General features: G+C 52.8%; 6 protein-coding genes across 6 annotated transcripts; 2 read left to right on the top strand and 4 right to left on the bottom strand.

Moving 5' to 3' along the window:
• Nucleotides 1–360: 360 nt before the first annotated feature.
• Nucleotides 361–8,066, bottom strand: ABOM_004955 (uncharacterized protein; the record flags this gene model as incomplete). Its single annotated transcript, XM_022532084.1, has 3 exons — nt 361–1,604; nt 1,668–7,736; nt 7,799–8,066. 3 exons carry the CDS (start codon nt 8,064–8,066, stop codon nt 361–363), a joined length of 7,581 nt encoding a protein of 2,526 aa, XP_022389886.1.
• Nucleotides 8,067–9,052: 986 nt separating this feature from the next.
• On the top strand, nt 9,053–9,750 carry ABOM_004954 (carboxymuconolactone decarboxylase family protein; the record flags this gene model as incomplete). The annotated part of the gene is made up of 2 exons (XM_022532083.1): nt 9,053–9,178; nt 9,247–9,750. The coding sequence occupies 2 exons, from the start codon at nt 9,053–9,055 to the stop codon at nt 9,748–9,750; spliced, it is 630 nt and encodes a 209-aa protein (XP_022389887.1).
• Nucleotides 9,751–11,092: 1,342 nt separating this feature from the next.
• Nucleotides 11,093–12,163, bottom strand: ABOM_004953 (MDR family NADPH-dependent oxidoreductase; the record flags this gene model as incomplete). Its single annotated transcript, XM_022532082.1, has 1 exon — nt 11,093–12,163. One exon carries the CDS (start codon nt 12,161–12,163, stop codon nt 11,093–11,095), a length of 1,071 nt encoding a protein of 356 aa, XP_022389884.1.
• Nucleotides 12,164–12,779: 616 nt separating this feature from the next.
• ABOM_004952 (uncharacterized protein) lies at nt 12,780–14,580 on the top strand (the record flags this gene model as incomplete). Its single annotated transcript, XM_022532081.1, has 4 exons — nt 12,780–12,881; nt 12,937–13,768; nt 13,825–14,049; nt 14,117–14,580. The coding sequence occupies 4 exons, from the start codon at nt 12,780–12,782 to the stop codon at nt 14,578–14,580; spliced, it is 1,623 nt and encodes a 540-aa protein (XP_022389885.1).
• Nucleotides 14,581–15,413: 833 nt separating this feature from the next.
• ABOM_004951 (Zn(II)2Cys6 transcription factor) lies at nt 15,414–17,800 on the bottom strand (the record flags this gene model as incomplete). The annotated part of the gene is made up of 5 exons (XM_022532080.1): nt 15,414–15,458; nt 15,516–16,056; nt 16,170–16,364; nt 16,422–16,859; nt 16,917–17,800. 5 exons carry the CDS (start codon nt 17,798–17,800, stop codon nt 15,414–15,416), a joined length of 2,103 nt encoding a protein of 700 aa, XP_022389882.1.
• Nucleotides 17,801–19,541: 1,741 nt separating this feature from the next.
• ABOM_004950 (uncharacterized protein) lies at nt 19,542–20,243 on the bottom strand (the record flags this gene model as incomplete). Its single annotated transcript, XM_022532079.1, has 3 exons — nt 19,542–19,582; nt 19,639–19,799; nt 19,852–20,243. 3 exons carry the CDS (start codon nt 20,241–20,243, stop codon nt 19,542–19,544), a joined length of 594 nt encoding a protein of 197 aa, XP_022389883.1.
• Between the last annotated feature and the right edge of the window lie 842 nt (nt 20,244–21,085).

Genomic DNA, 21,085 nt, shown 5'->3' with positions numbered 1-21,085 from the left:
GAAAAAAAAAAAAAGAAGAAAAAAAAAAAAAAAAGACCAAGCCCGAGAACATGGAGCTTGTCTCGATGTTTCGATCTCCGGAGCCTGCATAATATAAGAAAAATTGGATATATACGATCGCACTACGTTTCCTAGAAAAGATTGTTCGGCGAAGGCAACTTTGATTCAAGATATGGCGTATGCGCTTTTACATAACAGATAGAAGACACAGGAAACGGATATAACAAAGACAAAATGAACGTAAACATCAACATGGATGTTGCAGAAAGAAAGGGAAGGAGCGCGGTAAGAGAGAAAGAAAAATCTATGTACATGCTTGCTGTTTGGAATAGCAGGTAAGGAAGGCCCATGAAGGCCAAGTCAATGAAGAAGCTGCTGCAGGGATGCGTTTTGCCCGCAAAGATCTGCAATCTGGTCCACCAGGGCTGCAATCTCAGAGGCGATCTGTTGTGCACCGTCCTCGTTGAAGATATCTGCATCATACATGACAGTGAGCCGGTTCCGGTTGTTAAGTGCCTTGGCGACTTCCACCACCAGAGCGTACGGTTGGTACATCCGAACCTTTGATTTCGCCATGACCAGCCACCGATCGGACTCGGACTCCTCACCATTCGAAGCAGGTTCAAATGGTTGGTAGAGAAAAAGGCAACGATTGCTTGCGGTAGTCCGCGACAGACCGGCTGCATGGAAGATTTCATGCAGGCCCACATCGCCATGTTCGGTAATTCCCCAGAAGATGTCCTGTACGCTCTCCAGGTAGTCACCGAGGGCACTCTGAGGATCAATCTGCGCACGAACCGGGAGAAAGTTGGCCAAGGTGCCATTGATGGTCTGAGGGTCGACGTCGGCCATGTCCACGTTGCGACCGCTAAGAAGATAATCAAAGCTGACATCGTTCTGGCCACTTGCGTGACAAAGCCAGAGCTGAAAAGCGGCTTGAAAGAGAATCGGGACGGTTACTCCCTGTGCGCGAGCCACAGATTCTAGGTTCCGGGGGATGATCTCCCGAACGGCAGCGGTGATCTTCGGGCTCTCTGCCTGCGGCCAGGTGTAATGCTTGTCTTTCATTGTCTCGGCCCAGAAGCGCAGCGATGCGTCCTTGTCCGACTGGAATATGAAATTCGCAAAGTCCTTGAACTCTGCATGGCTGGGGATTGGCATGTCTCGACGGATAGCGGCAAAGTGGTCATCAAATGTACGAAGCAAGGTTCCATCGTAAGCAGCATGGTTCATTTTGATGGCCACATCCCAGCTATTGTCGGGGTGCAGAAAAATGGCATATTTGATGAAAGGCTCTCCAAATTGGAAGCGGTCATTCCAGAACTCCTCAATGATCTCCGACTGTTTCTCCTCGCTATCGCAGGGAATAATGGGTACGTCCAAGCCCGCGTGCTTCATGACAACACCCACCCACTGGGCCTCCGAGGTACGAAGCCAGGAGGTGCGCAGAATGTCGTTGATCTCCGTGAGGCGACTGGTGTTGTGCACCCACTCTTGGTAACTGGCGGATTTGGGCATTTTACGAACGGCCATGAGAACCCACATCTGTTCGGGGCGGTCACCCTCCTCAAGGAACTGGGCTTGTCCTGGGGGAGATGGGTACACTTGATATTGTTAGTCACAACCATCTTCGTATGAGATCTTAAACACGGCAGGTCTATGCTTACCATACTCAACATTATCACCGATAGTCAAGCCATGCTCGCGAATGGCATTAAGCACACTGTCTGGGGCCTTATAGCTCGGCTTTAGCACTTGAGCACCCCTTCTGTCAAGGCGCATCATTGGAGTAAGATTCTCCAAGATCGGGTTCTTCAGTATATCTTTAACACTAAGGAGGTATCCAGCACTGCGAGCAACACTAGCCAGGCTAATAGCTGCAATAGAGTCACCACCAAGAGATAGGAAGTCGGCCTTCTTTCCAATGCCAGATGAGGGGATACCAAGAACCTTAGACCACATGTCTTGCAGTTTGGATTCTTCCTCAGTCTCCACGGGAACAACCTCATGTTGGATTCCGTCACCCTCGAAGGAATACTGGCTAATGGTAAGTGTGTCCAGCTGCTCAACCCATTTAGTTAGAAGCTTCCGATCGGTCTTGCGAGAGGGCATCTTGGGGAAGTCTCCAACTGGGAGAATGTATTTGGGAATCATGTAGTGGGCCAGGGTATTCAGCCCCGCTCGCAAGTCTTTAACATGAGCCTGATAGTCATCGGCTTCCTGTATTTCACAGGAGCCAGCGACAAAGATGCAGAAAGCAACGAGTTGCTTCTTGCCGTTATGGTTGACTGCCAAAACGGCTGCTCCTTGAACCAGTCCGGTCTTCAAAATCGCCTGTTCGATTTCCGTCAGCTCGATGCGATGGCCATGGATCTTGACCTGGTTATCCTTTCGGCCCAAACATTCCAGCTCGCCACCAGGGAGCCATCGCGCCAGATCTCCGGTTCGGTACATGCGGTCGGTGCCCAATATATTCTCCATGAACGCAGCCTTGGTAAGGTCCTCGCGGTTTACATACCCATCGGTAACCTGGGGTCCAGCCACACAAAGCTCACCAACCGAACCATATGGTACCATAGTAGTACCCTCAGGGTCCAGGATGAAGGCCATCACTGTTGGGAATGGTGCACCGATGTTACTCGGGCGACCGCTAGGATCAACCTCTTTTGTCGTGATTACCATGGAAGTCTCCGTAGGGCCGTAAACGTTAAGGATCCGATGGCCCGGGCTCCAGCGTGCAATTACATCTGATGTAAGAGGCTCTCCACCCACGATCAATGTTTCAAAAGAGGGCACCTCGCTAGGATCAAGCAGCTTTGCGACCGTTGGGGTAAGGATAGCCTGTCTGGCTGACATTGCGTTGATGACTCCGGGCAAGTCCGACTGCATCTTGTCGGGAGGCGCCATGCACAGAGTTCCACCAGTGCTGAGAGTGTTAAAGATATCCTGTACCGAGGCATCGAAAACGTAATTGGCAAACTGGACCGTTCTCCACTCGCCAGAGTATCTGCCTTCAGCAACCGCCATGCTGATAACAGCCGCCGCTGCAGCACGGTGGGGCACCTGTACACCCTTTGGCATGCCCGTACTGCCGGAAGTATAGATAATATACGCGGTATTGTCAGGAACGGTGTGGACTGTAGTAGGGGAGGCAGGGCATTGGTCGATCTCTAGAGTATCGATGCGAGCGATGTCCAGATGAGTGATACTAGAGAACGTCTCGGCATAATCGCCTTCGGTCAGTATCATTCGTGCCTTAACATCGCCAATGATGAATGAGTTGCGATCCACGGGATTATCCGGGCTCAAAGGGACATATGCAGCCCCAGCTTTCATGACACCAAGTATCGCGACTATGGTATCGATAGACTTCTCCAGCATGAGAGGAATGGCGTCTCCTACGCGCACTCCCTTTTGGATCAGGTAATGAGCAACGCGATTGGCGCGGGCGTTCAGCTCTGCATATGAGAGCTGAATCGTTCCATCCCAGTCGATGGCGTGGGTGTCAGGAAATTCTCGAGCGTGATCCTCAAAGCTCGCATGCAGAAGCGAAGGACGGGGTACATGGAGACTCTTCCTGTTCGAAATTTCATTATACAGGAATTCGGTCTCTGCCTCCCCAATGATGTCCAGAGTTGAGATACGTTGCGTTGGGGTCTGCATGAACTCCCGGAGCACTTTTTCGTATGAGTCAAGGAGGAATTCCACACGGCGAGGCTCCATCCTTGAAGAAAGCTTCACGACGAATGTCTCATCATCATTCTCAACTTCCAAAGTTGTGAATTCAGATTCCCATGTGGATCGATCCCCGAAACGCTGAAAGATCTGGTTGACTTGATCCCCATCATGATCTTTCACCAAGATGTTCACCAATGTGTCAAAACCACTCGCTGTTAGGTTTCCCGCGGCAAGGGCATTACGCATGCCGTGCTGCGAGTGCTTCAATATTTTGAACAAATTGGCCTGCACAGTCTGTGCCAGCTGCAAGAGTGTACTCTCGGGCGCCACATGCACTTTCTGAGGCACTGTAGTCAGAGTAGGACCATCGAGACGGTCAATATCAAGCACAGGGACATCCCGACCGGAGAGAGTGGTCGCAAATATAACATCAGCATGGCGAGTATGGTTCGAAAGAACAATGGCCCACGCTCCATAAAGGACGGCACCTAGTGAGAGCCCATAGAGCTGAAGCGACCGGCGAAGAGGACCCTCGGGAAGCTTGCGTTGGGCAACGGCTGTTTGGGCCAGGGGTACAGTGTTGATGACACTTGGTTCCGTGTTCGTAAGATACGTCCTCCAGAAGCGATCATGCTCGACTGTAGATGTAGTCGCGTTATGGTTTACAAACTGTTTGAACTGAGGTCGTGGGCGGACTTGAAGCCCCAGGTAGACGTCTGCGACATCCTGGTACACGAAGCGATGCGACCAGTAATCAAACAGGGAGTGATGCATAGTGACAACAAGAACTTTCCCACAGACGATAGCCACTCGGAATAATGGACCGGAGAGGGAGAATGGTTGTTGCTTATCTCGTGCAAGGTACTCCCCAAGGTCTGCCGTGGACTCCACCCAGGGCAAAGCGATGTCGTTTCGTACCACCTGGAGTAGACTGCGGCCCTGGGCCTTGAACGATGTGCGGAGGATGTCGCTCGACTCGAGAACGGTGTTAAAGCTCTCTCGCAGCTTGCGGATATCAAGCTGTCCAACATCCCACGTCCTCTGGTAAGTATACATTCCCTGGTCCTCACCCAAACTAGCGAGCAGGCTCTCTTGCAAAGGCGTGGCTGGATATGCATCACTGATGTTAGGATCGGCATTGAGTTCCTGCCGTACCTCAGGGTCCTGAACAAGGGCAAATGGGTGCAGGTCATTACTAGTATCTACCACGACTGTCACGTAAGATACCGTCTCCTTCAAGGTGGCGTTGCCGAGTACATCCCCAAGATCAATGGCAATTCCACGTTTCCGCAACTCCGAAGTGACTCTAATGCCGTCGATGGAAGTCCCTCCCAGAGAGAGGAAGGAGGTGTCACGACTGATGGACTGCTGCGGTAGAGCAAGCACGTCAGCCCAGACACTCGCGATCTGCTGTTCGGTTGGGTCGGTGATAGCATCTATAGCAGCATCTGAGGCCGCCGCTTCAACCAGGCCTTCCCACCCTTTCGCAAGTGCTTCGCGCTCAATGGCGCGAACATCCACTTTCCCATTTCCATTGGCTGGAAGTTTGGACATTTGCATCCACAAAGAAGGCACCATGTACGCCGGCAGCTTCTGCTTACTGTGGTCACGGATCGATGAAACCATGCTGCTCCACTGTTTTCCGGAAGCGGGGACGACTGCTGCCACCAATACGAGTCGTTCTCGCATCTCAATGGCAACCGTCGCACAACTATGGACCGCTTCATGTTGGGATACAACCCGGTTCACCTCCGCCGGATTGACCTTTTGTCCGTTGAGCTTAACTTGAAAGTCCATGCGGCCCAGGATCTCAATAGAACTGTCCGCATGGATCCTCGCAACGTCCCCCGTCCGGTACATGCGTCCCATGCCGAAGGGGTTTTCCACAAAGGCCGCTGCAGTATCTTTCTGGGCACCAGTGCTCGCGGTGAGATAGCCCCATGCTAACTGCGGTCCCGCCAGGCACAGCTCACCCGCGACGCCCATCGGGGTCAGCTCAGTTGTGCCGGGTTTCAAGACATACGCTTGTGTAGTGTCCGTGGGGCGTCCGACAATGCCCGGGTTGCTGCTGCGCAAGAGGCGCTTTCCGAAGTTCAGTTGGGCACATTCACTCAGGCCGAAGGTGTTCCGCAGATCGACATGATCTGCCCAGGTGGTAACGAGCTCGCGGGGAATGCTCTCGCCCACCAGCGTGACCTGTTTTAAGTCGGGTACATCACTGGGATTCATGAGAGACAGTGCCGACGGCGTAATCCCAAGGGCATCCACCTGCATGGTGCGGATGGTGTCAGAGAGACGCGTCGTCAGCCTTTGCTTAGTAGCTAACAGGAGAGTGCCTCCGTGGGTCAGAGTCGACAGCATCGTCCGCTGTGCGGCAGAGAAGGTTGGATTATAGAACAGCAGCCAGCGCTTTTTGCCATTCAAGGTATGGTACGCCATCCCATTCGTGGCCGCCCCGTGAGTGATAACCGCACCCTTCGGCGTACCAGTCGAGCCGGAAGTGAACACCACGTAGCATGGATCTTCACTTCCAATTTCGATGTCCAGGTTTTCTGACGCTTCTACCGTACCTGTGGTAACCATATAGTCTTCAATTGCCAACGCACTGGGATACGGGGATACGTAACGACGGCTCGCCAGGACCAAAGTCGCGGAGCATGTTTCGATAATTCGAATGTTCCTTTCAATGGGTCCCTCTGGATCAAGTACCGTATATGCTCCACCTAACTTCAGGATAGCGAGTAGAGTGATAATAAGGCCCGGTGAGCGGTCGAGACAGACTGGGACAACCTTGCCCTGGAGTGGAGGCAGCGCGCGTGCCATCCGATTCGCGCGAGCGTTGAGCTCTGCATAGCTGAGTGGGGCATCCTCCTCAAACTGCACCGCGGCAGCTTTAGGGCTGTACATGACTTGTTCCTCAAACAGACGGGGGATGGTCGATATTTGGTGCTGACGGGCCAACGCCTTGGCTGTGTGCACCTGAGCCAGCTTTTCCTCCCGCGAGCCCAGTTCGATATCCTCCAGGCGAGCGTGAGGCAGGTAGAATTTGTTGAGCGCACTGTACAGAGCCTGGGAGAAATGTTCAAGGAGCAGCTGGGCATCTGCAGTCGCCGTGAGGGGCGAGTGACACAGTGTCAAAGTGATGACACCGGTTCCATTGATGAACATTGCCAGGGGAAACGGCGCCAACTGTCCCGCTAGGGTCGGCCCATTCGGATCTGGAGAGTACCTTAGAACCGACTCGAGGGGTTTTGTCAGTTCTTGGGATATAGTTTTGTATCCCAGGTAGGCATGTGGGGACGCCGACTGGTGGAAGGTGGCGAGGCGGCTGGACAAGCCGACGAACGTCTCCTCGCTGGACACCGACAATCGGACGGGATAGGTGTGGTCGAGGTATCCCACACACGAGGCAGCATCAGGGAAGCTCGCATCGCGCTCCACGGCCGCGAAGAGAATATCGCTGGCACCAGAATGGCAGTGCAAGACATAGGCCCAGAGGGTTTCAAAGATGAGTTTGCGTGGGAGCCCAGAGGCATGCTCAATCTGAGATAGCCCTGGGTGGGAGTTGTCATCGAGATGGAGGCGAAGCGCCTGGCGATCTTGAGACGCACTCATGTCCGATAGTCCTGTCTCCCAGGGGAGAGAGACGGGTGGCACGGCACCACTGAGCTGAGCATTCCAGAACGCAATGCTGCTGGTAGTGTCTTTTGTCTCTTTGAGGAAACGTTGGTACGCCGCCAGCGGAGTGTGTTCCGGCAAGGGTAAACCGCAATACAGCAGGACGAAGTTACGCTTGATAGTCTCGAGGGAAGTACCATCGACAGCTGCACGCCGTGCACGGAGTGTCAAGCGATAGCTGCCGGTACTGGGGTCGCGACAGACGATCAAGTGTGCCAGATCATCCTCCGCTGGAACATCCGCCAACGATGAGTTGGAGGAAGAAGCATTGCTCCCAATCGTCTTAGTATCCCACTGGATTTCCGGAGTACGGTACACCACCCGCTGATACGTCTGCCCCGATCGGGGATCTAAACGGAAGACCGTACGGAGGCCACAGTCTACAGTTATGTGTTAGGGATTCTAGGGATTCACGTTCAAGTCAAGAAAGCTGGAAACTCACGGTGGGAGCAGATCTGCGTCCAGCAGGACTGAATTCGATTCACATCGGGCGCGGACTGTCGAGGCAAGATCAGGCTTATCTTGCACCAGGGCATTTCATCCGACTCCAGGATTTGGCACTGTGCCGGCGTCGCCGGCCATTCCACCTCCCGGTCGTTTCCATGGAGCAGGCTCTCAATGTCGCCCAAGTGCTGGTCGTACAGAACTTCTGCGTGGCTGAAAGGATCGGCGGACAGAAGGTCAATGGTGTTCATCTGGATGAGACTCATGATGGCGATGTCGTTGCTCTTCGTGTGCGGAAAAATGAATCACGAGAGTACTTCTTGAATGATGAATGCTTTTTCTGATCTCTGTTGCGAGCGTTGATGGGTTGACGACTGGGTGCCACCACGCCCGTGCTTTATAGTGTTTGTTGATCTTGGTTGAAGTCATGTTGAACATCGCCTGTCCCCGTAGCTAGGAAGATGTCCGTGCCATGCTTTGCGCTATTTCCCCCTCCCGCGGTTGGAGCCATTTGACTTCAGCGATCCAAGCTTATGTCGTGATGTTGCAGGTTCCGGGCCCGGGGTCACTGCACTGACTTGTCGAATTCGTATGCACGACCCGGAACCTGTGTCTTGCACCATGTCGCCGGCCATGTACAGGAGGCGGAACAGGACTAACAAACGACATGGGAGGATCCAGTGTCGATGTCGTCCGTGTGTTGGGCCCACCATGGGAGCACGGACGCGTGCTTCGCGACATCTCGGAGAATTTCGCACGATGATTGGGTCTGTGCAAACTCACGATGGGCCTCTCCGAATCGAGGGTGCCAAGCGCCAAGGATGGCGTGGGAATGAGAGTGAGAGGGGGAGTGTGGGAGGGAAAATGAAAGACGGAGACAGCAAGAGAGACAGAAGAGCGAGAGCGGAGGGAGAGCGCCGGAGCGGAAACACTGCGGGGCCACTGACCCGGAAAACGCTACCCTATCTTAACAACTGCCAACTGTCAACCACCAATACTGGCAACAAGGAATCACCACCGGAAATGATCTCTTCTGCTCGCTGGCTCATTTCTGACCTTCCGTGCCCACCATGCCGGTCAGTACAGACAAACTTTACGTTATAAAAACCTCGGATGGTCCCATACCATCAACAACTCCAGCTCACCAACAATCACCAGATCTGATCACCACAGTTAAGACATTCAATCCCAACCCAAACGCACACTTCCTCCTTCTTCACGATACATCTCATTTGCATCGACTCCTGCCATCATGACTTCCTGGAGTAACCGCGATATCACCAACAATCACCTCCTGCCGTACGTGGACTCCGCCACGGCTCCGGAGGAGGTCAGCGCAGCCCTGAAAACCCTTCCGTTCGAGCGCAACATCTTCAAGGTATATTCTCATAATCTTTCCATGATCTTCTGCGATGGTAGAGCGATGCACTAACAGCTGATCTCCAGCTGATCGCCAATGCGCCCACCTTTTTCCCAACTTTCATGAAACTTTTGACCTGTGCCTGGTCGCCCGAGCGCAGCTTACGCTCGAAGGATTGGCAACTGGTCGTCTTGCGCACCGCGTCCCTACTCGATGCTCCGTACGAGTGGGACGTCAATGAGCCCGTGGCCCGAGTCTTCGGGTACACCGATGCACACCTGGCGGGCCTCCGCTCCGGGGACTTGAGCTCGACGGAGCTCTTCTCTGACCGCCAGCGACTGATCAGTGCGGTGGTGGAGGATCTTTGTCTGCGCAATCGTGTCGACAAGGACACGGTACTCAAAGCCAAGCAGGTCCTCGGGGATGAGGCTTTGATGGACCTGTTTTACACCCAGTCGATCTACGCATTTCTCGCCCGCACCATGAACAGCTGCTTGATTGACTTCGATGCGCCGATTCCGGGATTGGAGGACATGCTCCGGAAGTACAACGCAGCCATTATCGAACGTGAAAGTGCCTATACGGATTAGTTCTATGGGATTGATAACCGAGGATTTTGCCCTTAAGCTGTATATAGATTCAGTACGTCTTTAAAAAATATTATATGTTTATCCACTGGTACACATCCACATTAGGAAAGCCGTAACCAGTATGTCGTGGGACGACTGCGATCGCAAGCTGACGCGTTTGGACCAAGCCTCTCAAGCGTTGCAAAATGCATCGGGTGTCCCGTAATACACCCGAAATACAGCTTGCCGTGTTCGCTCTAAGTCAATGTGGGGTGTCCAGAATCTGTAAGACGGGGAAAACCTCGGAGAACCTTCGCCGCCGAGTCAGCGACGGGGGGAATGTCCATGACTGAATGCCAAAACCAAGGAAGCTGCCAAACTACGAAGTCAACTGCTGAAGCTCTTCTTTCTTCTCTTCCCAGTGGCAGTTGAACGTTGTGTTGGGTTCAGGATGACAGGCACTCTTCCGTCTCGCATTTGCGAGATCTCCAATACTCGAGTTCACCGTGTCGCGGGCTCATGTTGTGTCTTCCGCGCATCTTGGCAAAGAAGCTCGTACGCTAGTTTAGCTAGTGTCCCTTGAACAATAGCTATCCGGCCTTAAGCGCGGTAAGTTCGGCCTAGCGCGTTTTAACCCGGACGATATTTTAGTCACATTTCGTCAGTTGTTCAGGTTGAACCTCCGCTTCACGTGATGCTCTATCCCCAGACTCTTTGTAGAGGAAGAAATGCCCGCGACCTGGTGGCAGAAAAATTCGAGAAAATTGTAGATGTAGGTTCAGGGAGACTTTGACGTTTTTAGCACTGTTAATAACCTTTCACAGTTATCCTACGCGACCGGTATTGATATTATCATCGGTGTCCTGTCCCCCATCTCAGCAGAAGATATATATATATATCCCGTGATCTATCCACAGATATATTACAGTCCATCCATGGGTAACACATTAAAACCAACATCGACAACAAGTCTTCGGACGGCGATTGGCTGAAAGGAATATTGAATCGAGAGAATTCCTGTTGAGTAGGACTCTCAAAACAATCGTGATGATGCCTGAGAATTATTCCGGGCAATGTGGCGATTGTTCCAGACTCCGTTTGCCAAGACCGTTAACCTCGCAAGGGTCTATAAAGAAGGAAGATCCGGTCTCTGCTCCGCGTGGCTTTTCGCGTGGCCTTCCGGAAATTCGTGGGGAGCTACCATCCTCCTGTTGCTAGGAGTGCCCTCATAGACCCTCTATGCTCCTAGCCTACGAAAACCCTGCTATACCGGTAAGGAAAGCTGAAACGCATTGGAAGGGAATCATGATAGGACTTGTCATTTACGCGTACGAATACAGAGACCAACAAGACTGAGAGAGACTCAGAATTGCACCACGTGCTTGGTGCACCCGACGGCCGGTCCGACCTTCCCACCGACTCTCGCCAACACCGACTGGACCTTCCTCTCGAGATTTCCACCATCCCCGTCCTCCTCCAAGTCCACGCGGTTGACCGATGGCGCAGTGATCTTCCCTTCTTCGAAGAGGTCGGTGAACCACGAAAGGAGGTCAATCTGTGCCTCCTCGGTGTACCGACTCAGCGCTTGGGACAGTCGGAAGTTCTTGAAAGTGATTTGTTTCCAGAAGATTAGCTCCTGGTTCAGGACTAATTGGCCGCCCGCGCCTCCCAGCGACCCGTAATTGATGAAGGTAGCCCCCGGCGAGAGCATGGCGGCGAGTCGTTGACCAGATTGTCCGAAGACCGCATCCAATGCGAGGGCAATACGCTTCCCAGCCGCGATCGCGGCCGGGCCTTCTTTGGCGAGTTGGGACTCGGTGACGACCACACGAGCGCCCTGATCAAGAAGTGACTGTCGCGTGGTCTCGATATCATCCCGGTCTCGGATCACACAGATACTCGGACAGCCCTTAAGCAGGGCAAATTGCACCACCATCCGCGCGATCCATCCCGTCGCGGCATTCAGAACGACCCAATCTCCCGGACGCAGGGAGGGGCAGCTTTCTAACAGAAGATAAGCCGTCGAGCAACCCGTTTTCAGCAGACTAGCGGTAGTTGGCTCCAAAGTTTTCGACACTTTCAGCACGGCAGATGCCGGAACTACGGCTTCCGTGCGCCAGGTCCCCAAGCCGTGGGCACGGGGGATAACGTGGTCCCCGGGCTTCAACGCATCAACGTCCGTGCCGACGCGCTCGACGCGAGCCACGCCATCGTATCCTGGGATGGGTTCGTTGTTATAGCGATGGTGTGGCTGGACGGGGTACCGGCCGGCAATCACCAACAGATCCTGGGGATTCACAGGAGCAGCTAGGAACTTCAGAAGAACCGAGTCCACGGGGATCGGGGCGTCGCCTACAGCATCGTGACGGTAAATGCGGATGACACTGGCGGGCTCTGTCGACTGGCGCTGGAACGTGACCGTTTGGGCGGACATGATATCAGACCGGGCAAGATTGACGAAGGAATTCAGTAGGAGCAGTTAAGGCGACTAAGAGATGCGATATTCCAACCACAAGCAATTTTGGGCATCGTTATTATAATTCCCATTGCAATCGTATCTCCTGATAAAAGTATATACCACTTGATGGTTTTTGAGGCTGGATATCTAAGCATTTCCGGGACCCACAGGGAATCCGGGCGAACAGAAGCCTCGAGTACCTTGACTCCACACTATTTCCGACGGAGATCTTCGAGCTTGGCGCAGAGGCATCCTGAGGGAGGGCCAAGAGCTGAGGAACTTCCCTTGACTTGGTCGAGCTTCCGGGCCCCTTCCGGTCGTGGGCACCGACCGACATGGCCAGCGCCACCTAGCAACTCCGTCTCGGGAGCATGGCCGCATGCTACACACGAGCATCGGTGGAAAGACAAATCAACCGGGGCATCATGACGATAAATAGTTACTAGTGTCCCTGACAATGGAACTTGTCATCATACTCACCTCAGCCAGTCATCAGTACAACGGCAAAAGCCAATCCCGCCAAACAAAAGCTCTGAGGGCCTGCTTCACATTTCAACCGACCAACATTTCGTCAAGACTTGTTATCACGATAATGGAGACTCCCAGTGATTCTTTGCGCTCTACTTCCTCTGAGCCGCCCTCGGAGACCCCGATCGAGAAGCCACAGTCCCCAAGAGACGTGCACGGCGTTAAAGTAAGACATCACATCATCCATGCTTATTGATCCCTCACTAACCCCATACCTACAGTGGGCCCTAGTGGTCATTGCGCTGCTTTCATCCCTGTTCTTGTACGCGCTCGACAATACCGTGGTGGCGAATGTTCAGCCGAAAGTCGTTGAAACCTTTGGCCATGTCAGCCTGGTTCCTTGGCTGGGTGTCTCCTTTGCTCTGGCATCGGCTGCTACGACCTTAATCTGGTCCAAGGCCTATGGCACCTTCTCCGCGAAGAAGCTTTACATTGGAAGCACGGTCGTGTTCATGGGCGCGTCGGCTCTCTGTGGTGGCGCTCCAGACATCAACAGCTTCATCGTCGGTCGTGCCATCGCGGGTGCCGGTGGCTGTGGAATGTACATGGGCCTGTTGACATTGATGTCGGTGACCACAGACAACATTGAACGTCCGAAATATCTTAGTCTGACCGGTTTCATTTGGGGTATCGGCACAGTGCTGGGTCCAGTGGTTGGCGGTGCCCTCGGCGACAGTAAGGCGACCTGGCGTTGGGCATTCTACCTGAATCTGCTGGTCGGGGCGGTCGTGGCTCCGGTCTACTTTCTCCTCTTGCCTGACTTCAGGCCCCAGAAAGATGTCCCCATCCTCAAGCGGTTTGGCCAGATCGACTACATCGGAGCACTGCTTTCCATTGGTACCCTTCTATGCGCGATCATGGCAATGAACTTCGGTGGCGTTTTGTGGAGCTGGAGCAGCCCGAACAGCATTGGTCTTTTTGTGGGCGCCGGTGTCCTGTTGATTTTGTTTGTGATGCAACAAATCTTCCACCTGGGAACCAACTTCGAGAACCGCATGTTCCCTATGCATTTCTGGAAGAGTCGTACCTTGATAGTTCTCTTCTTCACTATGAGTGAGTCCTCCCCACATTTACTACACAAGCGTGCGCAAAGTCTAAGTACGGTACAGTGTTGGCGACATTCGGCAGCTTCATCGGCATCTACTACTTGCCCATCTACTACCAATTCACCCGCGGAAGCACAGCCATTCAGACCTCCGTCCATCTACTGCCCTTCATTCTGTTCTTGGTCGCCTTCAACCTGATCAACGGTCAGTACATGGGCAAGACCGGCTACTACTACCCCTGGTACATTTTTGGAGCTGCTCTCGAGTTAGTCGGCGGTGTCCTTATGTGTAAGTCCTTCGCACACACTCCGCATCCATCACGAAACACACCCTAACAAGTCTCGCTCCAAAACAGATACCGTGGACGAGCACACCTCCGACGCAAAAATCTATGGCTACACCATCATCCTGGGCACTGGCGTCGGTTGCTTTTGCCAGGCGGGCTTCGCGATCGCACAGATGAAGGTCAAGCCTGAGGAGATCCCCTTCTGTGTGGGCTTCATGACGGTCGGACAGATGATGGGGATCGTTTTCGGCACGGGTATCTCCGGCGCCCTGTTCGTGAACTTCGCGCAACAGGCCCTGCAGCAGGTCTTCCCACTGGCCAGTGAGGACGAGATCTCGAATGCCATCTCGGGCGTGGGGAGCCAGCTCCTCCGCTCTGCGAGTTCCGAGGATTATGCCGCGGCAATTCATGGTATCACCAGGGCGATCCAACTGGCCTACGTGCCCATCATCGCTGCGGGAGCCATTTGCTTGGTCTGTAGCTTGCTGATGAAGCATGAGAAGGTTTTTGTTACTGGCAGCTTCGCTGGCTAATTTCGTGACTGGAGCCGGGGAACCAGATCTTAAAACGCTGGAATGATAGCACTTTATGAGAAGAGGATTGGTTAACAGAGTGGAGAGCCGCAAGATGTTATTGAATACGAATCTATGTAGAGATGTGTGGTCAGCTTGATTACGCACATACACATGAACCAGGCAGGCCCGCGGCTAGAGGGAGAGGCCGCTACCGAAAATAATGGCATTATGATTTTACTGTACTCTGCAATATATCCCCAAGCCAAACGCTCAATGATTCGAAAATGTAGTACTGGCACTCAAAAGACCAGCTAGTCAATGCAAGGCTACTGGCCTAACACGCGACATTGGACGTCTAGCTTTTCAGGTGCCTCGTTGATGAAGCAGTGTCAAAATCCGGAATGGCTTTGCGACTATCAATCCAAAATTCTCCGTGACATCGAGGAGCTCTTGTAATGTCTCAAGTGGCTCACGGAAATCAGATTTCGAGCGTGGTAACGTGTGGACATTTTTTCTGGTATACATCTAATGACGAGCAGAAATTGCAATGGATTCATTGCCAGCTCCTCTACAGGCTATGGAGCAGGGACACAAACAAAGAAACAGACGAAAATGACACTAACAATGCCCGGCAAAGGCTTGACGCTATAGACATGGAACTCCATGCTCTCATTGATGTGTTATCTATACCTACAAAAGGAAATAGGAATGGCTTCGTTTTATTCTCTCCTCTAGAAGGCTGAAGCATCACTCTCAGCACTGAAACCGGCCGCCTAGGGATGGATGCTGGAAGCCCGCATCAAACAATGCCACGTCATTGATCCGAAATCCGTCGCAAGACGGTGATATTTCTAAAATCGGAAGATAGACGGCTCCTCAGGAAGATCTGTGTATGCCTAAAATAGGTCAGCTTGCTGGATACAAGACGAAACATGAATAATGACGGAGCTTACCCAGGAGTCTAGTTGTGCCCACCAGGCCGAAGTATCAGAGCTATCCGGGAAACCGAAACTATCATATAATTTGAATGAGTCGTTCGAAAGGTGAGAGGCAGAGAGGTCGACGAGCAGTGGTTCAAACACCATGATATTCGGCTTCGGGGAGGCTGCGGTAACCGGGGCGGGATGGAAGCTAGGCGAAAGAAAGCTGTCTGCCTTGGAAAGGCTTTTATGGCTGTCATCTTCTGTTTCCGTTTGAGCGCCTGGTCGGTGACTGGAGACGACTTGTCGGTGGACCTCTAGGCGCAGTTCCTCCAGAATAATGCCATAGCGACGGTTGGGACTACTCCGGGAGGTGGCCTTCCCGAGATGCTGTTGGCAGGTCTCGGCGAGGCTGAACAGATATTGCAGCTGACTGCTGTTTTCCACCTTCCTGTTCGATGTATCGCTCGTCGACGACGCTTGATGCTGTTTGATGATGTGGATGTAGACCACACTAATGGCACAGAAACACACGTAATGGGTAAACCAAAACCCATGGAGGAGAGCTTTTCGGCTGGCGAGTCCGTTGATGATAGTCATAATTTCCTCGGCAGCTCGATGCATTTGTGCACATAGGTGGCGACGCTCGATTGGGGAATATCCTCGCAGTCATTTAAGAGAAATAACCGTGTGATATGAATGATTGCGTGGGAGTAGGCGAGCTGCTGGATCTGAGATCGCCAGCGATCCATCAATGGGGCTCCAGCCTCTTTCCATCGTTCCAGTTCCAGGGTTAACAGGATGGCTGCCTTAAAAGGAGACCCTTCCGGCGGATTGGGGGTGTACAGCTTCCTTGAAATGTCTGCCAGCACCCGTGAGAGCCTGCGAATGGTTAGCTGGAATTTGGCTTTCTCAAAAGATGCCTCAAGTCAGACAGACCGGTAATGTAGTACGGATGCAATCATCAGATCGTCGGGCACGCCAGAGCGCATGCTCGGCTCATTGATCAATAAGTCTTGATCTGCCACCTCGTCCGGAAACTCTTGATCAAAGTCCTCATCGTGCAGCAACCGTGGTCGACCGAACATCACGCTCAGATACTTGTCCAATGTGTACACGCTCCAAAAGGTTCTCTTCCGAAGTTCTTGCTCCAGATATGTGCCCTTACCCTCCCTGACCATCGCAGACGGCCATTTGCGATGTATGTTCAGAGCGGTCAAGAACTGAACGGTGGTGCCGAATGCGAACCAGCACTCACTGGCTCGCGACGACGCCAGGAGGTAAAGGCTTTGGTTCAGTCTCGCTTGTACGGTCTCTAGCTGTGGTGCGCCTGACTCAATAGACGACATCCACTTGGAGAGGGCAAACCAGCGTTCGCTTCAACATGCCATCAGCCAGTGGACGAGTAAACAAATGCACCAACTTCAGGCTTACCTCTGCTCGTCATAATCTACATCGGACTCGGGAGCTCGCCGCTCATAAAGTGTACCAATCGCAAGAACACTGTACACAATACAGCACCGTCCCACCATCAGGTCTGTGGGCAGGTTTGTGACCGAAATGTTGCTCTGGTAGATCTGACGGAGCCATTGCTCGACATGACCGCGATGCAAGAACCGGTAGGTCACAACGGCATATTCAAAGTACGTCGCGACCATCTCCAGTGCCCTCTCCAACGGAGGAAGGGTGAAGTCTAGCTTATAGAGGCTGGAATACGGCTTGTCCCCAAATTTGGTGACCGACGGGCTGTCCGAGAGCTCGCCATGGAACCCGTCCGAGACACTCATGGCACCGGTGGACGGCGTCTTGTCTTGGTTGAGGCGTTGACATACCCGGTTGATAAACGAGGTTCCTGACGCCAGATCTAGGTAGCCTCCCTGGAAGTCCGCCGTCAAGAGATCGGTACTGCTCGTTGGAGCACGAGGAGCAGCCTCATGCAGTCCGGGCCGTTGAAGCGATGTCAGGAAGCTCGAATCCTGTTTGAAGTGCTGCTGTTTGTCCGGCTGGTCAACGAAGGTCAGCTCCAGCGGTGGCGGCGGTGGCGGGCCAAGTCCCCTGGCATACGTCGTTTCGTATTCACAGACCAGCGACAGTCGCTGGCAACGCGCACATGGACGAGTCCCGCTGCAGCGAGTCTTTTTCTCTTTGCAAGTATCGCACGCTCTGGTAGTCTTGAGTCGCTGGCAGCTCTCTCGCCTGACGGGGCCAGATGGCTTTCTCTTGCCTTTACTGGTGGTGGGGTGCTCTTCACCCTCCCCGTAGCTGGGATCCACTGGCGGCGTCCCTTGCGGCTGGATCGTGGGGGTGGATGGGTTCATCTGCACTTGATCAACTCGCGGTCATATAGAGATCAGTTTTTGGCCGTTCAGTCGTCACTCGGGAGAGGAGCTGAGTATCTCTTCCAATGTGAGAGTTCAGGTGGTGCACCCAAAGGATCGAAAAGTTGTTGGCCGTCCCTCATGGCTCGAAAGCCCGGCAGGGGAGGGGGGGGGGGGGGGGAATCGGAGTAGCAGGTGCATACACGGCATTGCGATTGTCTGTGTGGGTGAATCGAACCAAAGCACCGGCGATGGCAAATACGAGACATCGGCTAATCAATGGAGCAATTATCCATTGGCGGGTCCCCGTTGGAAGGAATCAGACCCTGACGGGTGGCTTTCACGGTCAGGGTCGATCTTTGACCGAGCAGATTTAGGGCTTGGCCAATCCAAGCTCTGGACCGGTCTCCGTCCCACCAGCTAATATCAGGTCCAAATCTTACGGTGATTTAGGGTATCGACGGGAGAACGCTAATGGCCCGCCGATGTAACGGTACCACGAGATGCCCAACTGGCCGTCAAGACTTGAAGATACCCTCTGGGGATCCATCGCATCCCAGAAACCAACCCGTACCAGTGTCAACCGTGAGAAATGGAACCGCGATGAATTGTCTATGCGCTGAATTGTCTATACGCTGATGATGCGTCAGACTTTCGCGGAAATAGCCGCCATTGAAGACACGGGTCCTGCCGAACCGAGGCAATCTAAATCTGGCGCGGATCCAAGGTGGCTATGCCGGATTTTAGCGCATGAAATTAAATACATGCAGCCCGCTCCGTCAGGACTAGCCGCACCGGTTCGTCTTCAGGAAAAACGCAGCCACAAACCAGGATGACTGCAGAACATCGATTATATGTAAGTCATCTATCATCATATCCCTTTCTGCTGGCGCGAAGAGCCTCCTCCCTTCTCCAGAGGCCGGTTCCCATCGAGGACCGGGGGGTCGATCGCCTCCAAACGTAACGCGCCGTGCCTCGGAGATACTTGGTCACCACTGCAGCATTGTTTCCACCTAATCTTCGTATTCTGTTTATAGTTGCTGCCGGCTACTGCATGCAAATGATAGCGCCGAGTGCAACGGCTCTTGTTTACCCAATGGACCGGGCTCGGCCTCATGGCATTCTTCAATTTGGGACCTGCCTCCGCAATTTCCCCATGAAGGGGCCTTTGCAGATCTTGGTGATGTTTGTTTCTCAGAATCTATTTCAATCACACCATTCACTCGCCAAGACTGTAGGTTACACTTTGTTATTCACTGGACCGTGTCCGATATGGCGTTCTCATGACCCTCGTGGCGTTAATACCACTTCTTATGGGGTCATCATCAACTAGTGGCCAGCTACTCTTCATCAGACCAGCTAGATGACATGTCGCCCGGGCTTGTGCAGGGGTTGATGATCTCTATTTGACGTTGGTCCGGAAACTCGGACGAAGTTCCGCTGCTTATACGGCTATACCACACTTCCGTATTCGTACACGACCGTGTCAAGATTGTAAAGCATCCTACTTAGGGGATAAGAATCAAACTAGTTCCCATGTGCATGTCAGAACCGTGCAACACAACATGATAGGCATGGAAAGAGAACCCGTTTTGCGTTGTCTCTGGACAATCTCATGCTAGTTCTTCAGCGCGAGGGATGGTCAATAGACTGTATTCCATTGTTCTTAGAGCTACACAATAAGCCCAAACAACGAGGCTTCCTGGATTGAGAACCGGAGTTCTTTTCCACATCCCCAGTTTTAGCACTGGAGCTGACCATTTACCAATCTCCATACTCCATCTGCGTAGAGACGGTCAGTGAGGGTCGACCATATTTAACATCCCATGAATCCTTACCTTCAGCGAAGGCCTTCCCAGCTGCCATGCGATCAATGCCAGGGATTACGGTTGTCAGGCCTTGAGTCACGTTGTCACAAAAGCATACGACGCGGAATTTCTCCCTTGACACTGGGAAATATTTACAACCCCAGCAACGGCCTCTTTGAATGCCGTATCCGCTACAGTTGTTAATATCCATGGTGCACAGTGACTGGATAGGAAGTGGTATACTTCTGTTGTGCGATCAGCCTTTCACCCGCTGCATCCCAACCAAGACAATTATCCAGGCGTAGCTCCGTCGAGCGTCGTCGGTTCGGGGATCCACAGCTTGCAACTAGCCTCGCTGGAGGAGGTGGGCGTGGCTGGATGTCTGTCACGTTGATTCCACTGTCTTCTAATGCCAAGATATCGTCCGGCCTGCCGGATATTGGTGGTATGTTCTGTAGACTTCTTAACGGTAGGACCCGAATATTCTGACACTGGTCGTGTATTTCTCGTGTGTACTGGCTCCGATCTCCAGTTGTTCCAGCTTGAACTCCAACCCCGGGTGATGTCGCCAATACTTCTGGAACTGACACTGACAGGCACAGAGCAACGATCGTTGTAATCATGGTCTTCAACATTCTTGCTGATGTTTGAGGGGCTCAGTGAGAGAAAAGTGCGGGATCTCATGCTTTGATATACTTTGGTGGGTTGTTTTTTTAGGTTTTTGTCGCGAGGCGACGGTGGGCTGTTAGACGACCTCCATCATATCATCTTGGTCAACGCGGGCTGTGGCATTGGGCCATAGCATCAGGAGCTGTAAACCCATGGTCTTGACCACAGAAAAGGGGGAGAAGACGAGATTGCACCACGGATGAGGAACGGGGCAAACGGGACGGTGGCAGTGAAACTGTATACACGACGACACAAAGAAAAGCATAGCCAAGTCCGAGTAATAGACGCTGCACTTGCTGGTGAACTGAAGCGCTTATTGGATCAACGTTGCCCCATTGCTAGAGTATAGCAAGCCATTGCAGCCAGTCCGTATTTATATAGTTTCATCATAGTTTTTGATCCGATATAACTACCTACTCCCTGCTTTGTTGATACTTTAATCTATTTGATTGGAATTCAAATAGGGGCATTCGACCGGGTCTTTTCACCCTTCGAGCTACTCGTTCTCAAGAAACGGCTTCAAGTGCGATCCTATACTGTACGGACCATTTCGGAACATGGGTTCTTCCCTTGTCCCTGGGTGCCGGTCTGCAGACTCCTTCGTGCTTCCACAGACGAGCGAGAGGTTTTGGCATTCTCCCATAACTGGGCGTTGGCCCAAAAGCTTACTATCACCATAGTTGCATTCAATAACCATCACCCTTATCCCCTTGTGAGCAAGCCGGGTAAATATCCAATGATGCATATCGTTGCAACAGCTTCGCTGTTGCATGGTGCCAACTGTGCTATCTATATCACATTTGGGTGA

This window comes from Aspergillus bombycis, assembly GCF_001792695.1.
Source record: "Aspergillus bombycis strain NRRL26010 chromosome Unknown contig00034, whole genome shotgun sequence".
NCBI lineage: Eukaryota > Fungi > Ascomycota > Eurotiomycetes > Eurotiales > Aspergillaceae > Aspergillus > Aspergillus bombycis.
Note: the sequence above shows the minus strand (reverse complement) of the source record. Positions and strands in the feature narration are given on the sequence as shown.